General features: G+C 40.6%; 1 protein-coding gene across 1 annotated transcript in view; it reads left to right on the forward strand.

Moving 5' to 3' along the window:
* The window catches only part of Mocs2 (molybdenum cofactor synthesis 2), a 10,965-nt gene extending 5,241 nt beyond the window's left edge, over window positions 1-5,724 (forward strand). The window contains exons 4-7 of the mRNA XM_031360349.1: window positions 1,466-1,593; window positions 2,202-2,352; window positions 3,117-3,240; window positions 5,264-5,724. Coding sequence (XP_031216209.1) covers window positions 1,466-1,593; window positions 2,202-2,352; window positions 3,117-3,240; window positions 5,264-5,332 — 472 coding nt within the window. The 3' untranslated portion in view covers window positions 5,333-5,724. The remainder of the gene's footprint in view (window positions 1-1,465; window positions 1,594-2,201; window positions 2,353-3,116; window positions 3,241-5,263) is intronic.
* Window positions 5,725-8,872: the final 3,148 nt, after the last annotated feature.

Here is an 8,872-nt window from a genome sequence, read left to right on the forward strand (position 1 = left end):
TGTATGTATGCTCACCCGCACGCATGTGTTTGTGTATAAGTGTATAAAAGGACACATGCCACAGGGTACATATGAAAATCAGAGGACAGCTTGTGGGAGTTGATTCTTTCCTTCCACCATGTATGTCCCAGGCATAAAACTTGGTAGTTAGCCAGGTTGGTGACAAGGACCTTTACCTGCTCAGCCATCTTCCTGGACCTGTGGTTCTTCATTGGGTTACTTCTATTCAAATATAGACACTCTGAGATCAGGAGCCCATGCTTTTGTTCTCTGCAGACCAGTGCCTAGGGTATTCTAGCTCTTAGTCATTTGTCTTAGTTAGGATTTCTATTCCTATGATGAGGAGTTTATGTCTGTTTACCACTCTGGATCACACTCTATCACTGAGAGAAATCAAGGCTGGAACTGAAGCAGGAACCATGTTGGAATGCTGATTACTGGCTTGGTCCTCATAGCTTGCTCATTATGATTTGCTTCATCTGCTTTCTTATAGCACCCAGGATCATTACCCTAGGGATGGCACTCCGCACAGTGAGCTGGGTCCTCCCACTTTAATGTTCAATAACGAAAATGCCCCAAAGGCTTCCTTACCTACAGAAGAAACTGGTGGCAGCCTGAGATTCCCTCTTCCCAGATAACTCTAGCTTGTGTCAAGTTGACATGAACCTCTACCCACCATAGTACAAATGGATGACATGACATTATACTGTTTGATGAATAAATAAAAAACCCCAAAAGGCTTTATACAGTACCTGGAGGATAGGTGCAGAGTTGTTATCCTTTTTTCCCCATAACTTACTTGGCTTGAGCCAGGTCATGACAGGCTCCTTGTTCCTGTGGAATCTCTTCTCTTTTCGCATATCTTGCTTGAATAAAGGAAAAGGCCATTCTCTGTGTAGGGCTCCCTTACATAGCGGTTAGTGATGTTCCAGATGTGGGGTGGGGTTACTTACCTGGAGATTAGTGGTGTTCTACTTATGTGGCTTGCTTACATAATGGTTAGTGATGTTATAGGTGTAGGGCTCCCTTACATAGTGGTTAGTGATGTTCTGGGTGTGGGGCTTGGTTACTTGATGGTTAGTGGGGCTCAGTAACTTAATGGTTAGTGGTGTTCTGGGTGTGCAGCTTCATTGCCCAGCCATTAGTGATGACATACATATAGATATAAGTGGTGGTACTTCAACTGTATTGTGCTGAGAGAGACGAGCAGCAATTACATTCTTTGGGTATATTAGCATATGACGTGGACATGTGTTAGTGATGACATTTATGTAGAATTCCTGTAGATTCATGAGGGAGTGTAATAATTGTATTAGATTGTTAAGACCTTGGACTTAATTTTTATCACTCAAATCAAATCTTCCTTTTCCCACTTAATATAGAAAAAATGACATGGAAACAATGAGTAAGTCGAATGTCTTACTTCTGCCTCGCTTGCTAAGGGTTGTTGACGTCTTATTTCTAGGAAAGATGTGGATGATGTTCAGGAAAAACCTAAAGACATAATACAGTTCACGGCCGAGAAGCTCTCAGTGGGTGAAGTGTCACAGTTGGTGGTGTCCCCTCTGTGTGGTGCAGTGTCTGTCTTTGTAGGTGAGTTTGTGATTTTCTGTGCTTCTACAGGGTAGAAGCCAGTGCATGCGCTTGTCCATGTTGGTGCCAGCAGTCAGCTGATGTACACTACTGAGTGACAAGCCAGAATTGCCCATAGAGTGGACAGAAACTTCCCAGGTTTAGTTTTATCTTAGTTATTTTTTTGGGTAACAAACCATATTAAATTTCAGGGATAATAAAGCATGATAAAAGTTAATGCTAAGAGAGATATTTCATACATTCCAAATGTTGAGATAAAATATATATTTACAGATAAAACTGGGAACACAAATGTTTACCTTTTAAGTATGAAGAGCTGCTGGTAAGAAGAGGAATATAGCTTGTCTGTCCTATGATGCTTTTAGAGAGGTTGCTAAATTTTTATTATTTCTGATCATCTTGGAGAAGTTCTTGTTTGTTCTCCTAACCAAGTTTTGCTTGTAGAAAATTTAAAGTATGTTTTAGGCAAATGTACACTACTTCTTTGTAAGTTAGAAATGATTCTTTTTAAAAGAATTATGTAAATGAAGTATTTCTGTTATTTCTGAAATCTTATTTTCATTGTGTGATTTTTTTTGTTGTTGTTGTTTTGTTTGTTTGTTTTTTAGGGACTACAAGAAATAACTTTGAAGGCAAGAAAGTCATTAGCTTAGAATATGAAGCATATGTACCAATGGCAGAAAATGAAATCAGAAAAATTTGTAATGACATTAGGCAGAAATGGCCCGTGAGACACATAGCGGTGTTCCATCGGCTTGGGTAGGATCATTTTATCTTCTGAATGGTGACTATGGTTTTCTCTGAGGGCAGTTGAGAGGGTGTCCAGCATTCGCCTTGATTGCTAGTTGGGTTGCAACTTCAGATGCCCTCGCCACCTCTTCTGCTATAACAAAATGCAACTGTGCTAAGACCTTCAGGTCTCAGCCTATAGTGCCTGTGGGAATGTCTGGGCTGTCAGCTCAGAGTATGGTGAAAGTTGGCTCCAGATCTGAAGCCATTAAAAACAGTTGGTTTCTTATACCACCCAAAAGAGTGGCTGGCGTTCCAGGATTTCAAAAGAAGCCATCAATTAAGACAACTGTCATTGTTATTAGCTATAATTTTATTATTAACCGCTAATGCTACTGGGTGTTGCCAATCCTCTTGTTTAAGATTCATTGGTATTTATTTTTTTTAATGCCACATTAAGTGTATGTGGTCACTCTGTATTCTGTTTTAGAAACCACCTCATACCTTGTTTGAATCAGGTTTATTGAATCAGAGAGAAGACCTTTTCTTCTTAGTCCCCATCGAAGAGTTTTTGTGGGTAGATGCTAATTTCCACTGACTGTAACTGAGATAAATTATCATTTTCTAGTTAAACAAGATATTTAAATACAATAAAATTACTATATATATAGTAATTAGGTATGTGTACATATAAATATATATAGTGCGTGTGGTTTTATTTTTAACATTTTTAGTGGTTTCTTTGATGTATGAGTCAGGAGATAATGGCAATTTTTTTCATCATCTTGTTAAAGTTTGGTTCCAGTGTCAGAAGCAAGCACAGTTATTGCTGTGTCTTCAGCCCATAGAGCTGCATCCCTCGAAGCCGTGAGCTACGCCATTGATTCTTTAAAAGCCAAGGTGCCCATATGGAAAAAGGTGAGTGAAGAAAATACCTCGTTTTGTCACAGGGAGATGATTTTATTCTTAGATAAAAGACTGTTCAGAATGTGGCTTCATATGCGATGCTTACCTATAGAATCTTGTTCTCTTCGTCTCTAAAATAGCACATTTATGTGACCATTTTCCAAGCCTAACCACTGTTTCTGTGGTTCCTAAGGTAAATGACCCTTCAGTGAGGAATCTATTCAACTAGAGATCTTTCTTTGGAAAGTAAGAAGAATGTTGGCTTCTTAGTCTCTGGCTGAAAGAGCAGTCCCTCAGGGCAAAAGGGCATTTGCCTAGTGTTTTTCTTTTCAGGGAGGAGACCGTGTCTGAGAAAATGCTTAATGGATGGATCAGAAAGCAAATAAGTACCAGACACAGTGTCACACGTCCGCATTCCCGGCAAGTTGTAATCTGCCGTAGGCTACATAGATCCCATCTTCTCAGAAATATATATAAAAATTGAAAGCGCCAGTAGGACAGTCTGAGGCATTTTCTGCCTTTAAGTCGAGTCAAACAAGAGCAAGTTACTCTGGTTAAATGGGCATTTTGCGTGGGCAGCCTCCACTCCCCACAGTAGAGTAGCAGCACTGGGGGGACAGTTCTTCACTTGAGTATGTGTACTTAACGGATCTGAGTCTAGGATCCCCCAGTGGCCCTCAGCAGTATGGCTGTTCCTGAAGCCAAGAAACTAATGGCAGCTCAAAGGTCAGAAGAACCACACACAGGGTCAGGACTATCCTCAAAGCAGTGGCTGCCTCAGTCAGCAGGAAAGATGAGCAAGCCGGACCATGGTCTATGAAATTTAGTGGATGTTGTATTTTCTGAGTAAAACCCGATCCTCTCTGTGGGCTAAAGACTTTAGCAACTACTTTGGAATTACACGATAGAGTATGTGTATGGAGCTCGTGATTCTGAGAGAATGTGAGGCAAGCCCAGACAAGGGAAAAGGGTCCAGATGGTAGCAATAGCTGTCTGTACTGCAGAGCAGAGGACAGAGACAGAGAAGACAGCAGGAAGTGAGTGGCACACACTCTCACTTTATGCCTCGAGGAATAGTGGACTTTATATTTGCTATTCTTCATATTTTTTTAGAGGGATGGGGAAGTGCAGGTGCTCAGAGGCCGTCAGACAGAGCAGGGAACTCAGACCTCGTCTGAGAACAAACGAGACCCTGGTGACCTACCCCATGAGGTGCAGTGCAGACCTTACACACCAAGGATTTAAATAGCTGCTGTGAGAAGTCAGAGCAGGAAATTCAGCAGTTTAGTAGAGAAGTGGGTGGGGCAAGAGAGGGGAGGGGAAAGTAGAAGAGATGAGTCTTAAGAGGTGGAAACCACAAGAATGCATTTAAGGGCAGCTGAACTCAGGTTTCTCTCACTGCGGGAGAGATCTGGCCAGTGTGCCAAGAGTTCATACTACTTCCTGTTCAGAGTTGTCTGGGTTCCAGTCTCATTCTTTGCCTTGCCCACACTTGAAGATCATCTGAGACACAGGGAAAGGGTCTGTAGGCAGGTTAGGGCAGTGCACAGAGGTCACGCCAGACTGAAGCAAGGCCTCTTTAAATACTTCTCTGTACTCATGTACTCATGTAACTTCACATTTGGTGGAAATCCAGTCCACCTTTTAGTGATATTCAAGTAGGTGTGTTTGCCAAGAAGAACAGTTTAAGGGCTAAAGGCATTCCACTTTCTCATACATGATTTAACCCTTGATAAATAGTTTTATCTAAAGAGATGAAAGAGGGGGTAGCTCTCATGAAATTGCTTATTCTTTTCTGTAGTTCATCATGTCTTGTGACAGCTTCTGGCCTGTCATTTCCTAGTTGGAGTTAGAGGAACATGGATAAGGACCATGTATTTATGTTTGTGTTCTTGGTGCCTCATGAAGTGTCTCTTATGTTGTTAGGAAGAGTATGTGGTACAAGTAGATGTGCTATTTACTGGTCTCATTTATTCAAAGCTTTTCATTCTCATTAACATGCATTCTGAATCCCTGCTCTGGTTCTGGTTTTTAGGAGATATATGAAGAATCAACATCATCTTGGAAAAGAAACAAAGAATGCTTCTGGGCAGCTGGGGACTAGTCAATTTTTGGTGCACTAAATCTTAAATTTGATAATCTCATAGGTTACACGAATGGAGAAATAGCGAAGTGTGTGAGTGTGTGGGATGAGGGGCTGCCTAGGACCTAAAGATGGGAAGAAAGGGCTTAACTTAAACCTGAGATAAGGTGTCTGATAGACTCATCCCTCTGGGACTAACTCCTAACTGTAGCCAGCTCACAATGAGCTACAGCCTTCCTTTTACCTTCAGCTGTCTCAGGAAGACCTCGCTGTCCCAGAGTGCATGGACAGCATCGTTATCAGGCATGTATTAACAAAAAAGTTGTCAAAATCAAAAAGTCATTCTCAATGTTGATATTACATATTTTACATAACTTAAAAGTGAACCTAAATAAATCATGATTTAAACAGTCTGTTTCTTTTTTAGTCAATGATAATACCTAAGGGATTTTACATTACAGAGAATGCTATGACTTCAGAATTTATAATTATACAGTAAAGCTTTTTATATTTCATTAGTTGTCAATATTCTCATCACTGTACAAATTAGCATAAAATTGTTATAAAACTAACTAGCAGCAAGGTGGTTTGTGTTAAAATGATGCATGATGTTTAAAAGTTGGCCCACAACTATTTGAGGAGTGTGGGAAGCCCTGCTGTGCTCTCGGAGATTCTCAAACCGAAACTACAAGTTGACAGCTAGTCTCTGCGCGCTGGGGGGTTGGAGCCCATGCAAATTGACTCAAGAACCAGATACCTGTTTCTTTCGAAGCCGTGATTCTTTGATCTTTCTTCCCCTTCCTGGATTCCTTTGTATCCATACTGAGCTTTGATGTCTTATTATCACCTAAATGCCAATTGCTTACCTGTGATGCCTTTGAGTATAAATCCTCTCCCGTCACTAAGTAAAGTGCACCTTGATGAGAAACGTCTCTTGGTGTGTGCGTCCTTTTCTCTGCTTTCCCCATACTGCAGGTCTCCCACATTCCCGGTTCGTGGAACCCCACGCAGGTAGGAGCTGCGGGACGGCATCCTACAGAGGAGATTGTGTAATTATTTATTAAAATAGTTTAGATAGTTTTCATAATGTTTATGTAACAATAGCCTATGTGAAGTTATTACTAAACAAATTTTCTGCAATATATTTATACTAAACATCAAGTTTCTCATTGTTGAATTTATCATGGCAGGTTTGAATATACAAGCCTCGTACACTTTGTCTTTTCAGCTTTATTGACATATATTCAACAAGTAAAATATACTTAGGTTCTATAATGTGGTGTCATGATGCTTGTATTGTGGTGTGATCATCACAATCCAGATGATTATCATATCCATCACCTCATACAGGTTCATTGGGAAGACTTAAGATACATTCTGAGCTCAGAAAGAATTAAAATACTAGCAGGGCTGGAGAGATGGCTCAGCAGTTAAGAGCACTGGCTACTCTTCCAGAGGATCCAGGTTCAATTCCCAGCACCCACTTGGCAGATCACACTTGTTCGTGAGTCCAGTTCCAGGGTTTCTGAGGCATATATATATATATTATATATATATATATAATATATATAACATATAATATAAAAATATACATAAATATAAATAAAGCTGGGCAGTGGTGATGCACACCTTTAATCCCAGCGCTCAGAAGGCAGAGGCAGGAGGATCTTTGTGAGTTTAAGGACACCCTAGTCTACAAAGTGAGTTCTAGGATAGCCAGAGCTACACAGAAATCTTTTCTTGGGGCGGGGGTGGGTGGAATATATATATAATATATATATGTGTGTATATATTATACATATAACACATATACATGTATATAGTCATCATCATAGAATTATCATTGCTCACAATGAGAATAAAAACTACTTTTAAACACTTAGATTGAAAGGATTTTCTCTTTTTTTGAAAGGTTATTCTAGTTATATCCAGGAAAAACAAGTTTTACCTAATTAGCTCATATATTCAAGGAATGTTTTTCTGAATGCATTTGCTATGACAGAGTCCGAACCCTGCCCTCCACTTTTACTATCATGGGAAGATTATCTGTCCCGAGTGTCTGTGAATGACAGGGCAGTTGTGTATCTTCAGGAATCTCTTGGTTACTTGGTCTGTGTTCTTGGCTCAGTCCTAGGGTAAGTAGGACACTGGGAAGAGAGAAAAAGCTCTATCTACCTTCTTTAGTGATCGGGAGTCATCTGTCTGTCTCAGCCTTCTCTCCTCTAGAACCTTCCTGTCCTCTGAGCTTTAGTCTACATGTGGGGGATGGGCTGGGGGTTGGAGTCATTTGCTGTACACCTGAAAACAGACTAGTAGGCCTGTGTATATTGTTAGCATTTCACAGATATGGTATTAATATGTTGCTTTTAATGTTAATGTGAGGTACTTTCAATTTTTAAGCTATCTCTACTAGAACTGGGAATGGTAGTGTATGCCTTTAATATTAGTATTAGAGATGATCTCAGAGTTTGAAGGCAGCATAGTCTACATAGGGAGCCCCAGAACAACAGGGCTTCACAGAGAAACCCTGTCAAAACAAAAACAAAAACAAAAACAAAAACAGAGACAGAGGCAGGTGAATTTCTGAGTTCGAGGCCAGCCTGGTCTACAGAGTAAGTGCCAAGACTACACAGAGAAACCCTGTCTCAAACAAACAAACAAACAAACAAAAAAACAAAAACAAAAAGATTGTCCTATTCAAATGTTCTTTAAAAGGACTTTATTAAAGGTAATTATGTTTTTAAGGAACATAGAGCAGTTAAGAATGGTCTTAAAGAGTTGCGCTATCGCTAAGTAGGCTCTTTGCAGTGTGACACTGCTGTGCTTTTAAGTCTCTGGCATGAAGATGTAGGACTTGACCTGGGACATGCTGGGAGAACCAGAGTGGAACAGCCGTGAAAGTGTGCAGTGCACAGCACTGGAATTCAGCAGATGATCTGTTAATCCTTACCGCATCAGGAGTGGCAGAGTGAGCTGGTTGCTGAGAGACTAAAGGGCTGGCATCATCCTGACATGTAGCCATTGCCATTAAAGCTATTAAAACAGGTAGAGGAATAGTTCTAAAAATGAGAAGTGTCTTTTAAAGATTGCTGGCTTTGGACTGTGGCTATGGTTGTGAGGAGATGTCCTTCAAGAAACACGGTCATCGCGAGCTCATGTTTATGCTTCGGATGCTTTTGAGTGGGTCGAGAATGGGCAGGGTCTTGTCTTCACATGAAAACAGTAGCAGATGTCCACTCACTGATATAGCTTCTACATTTTTATCCTTTGAGTATGATCTGCAAGGGTCACAGTATGTCTTCAGAATGTTTTGAGAGAAGTGATTACAAAGCAGTCTTTTGGATCCTGGTTTTGACTTTTTGAGTATGAATGTCTTGGTTAACAGGATTTCTGGGTGAGACTTGAATCTAGTTTCTTTACTCCCACTTCATGGTCCAGGCCTTGTGGACTACAGGCGTCATCTAATGGCCAGGCTGCCTCTACCACTTCCAGCCTAACACATCTTTCTAGTAAGAGCTTGTCACAGGTCCTGGGACCCTAGGACCCAGAGTTACTTCTGGG

This window comes from Mastomys coucha, unplaced genomic scaffold (genome assembly GCF_008632895.1).
Source record: "Mastomys coucha isolate ucsf_1 unplaced genomic scaffold, UCSF_Mcou_1 pScaffold8, whole genome shotgun sequence".
Lineage (NCBI taxonomy): Eukaryota > Metazoa > Chordata > Mammalia > Rodentia > Muridae > Mastomys > Mastomys coucha.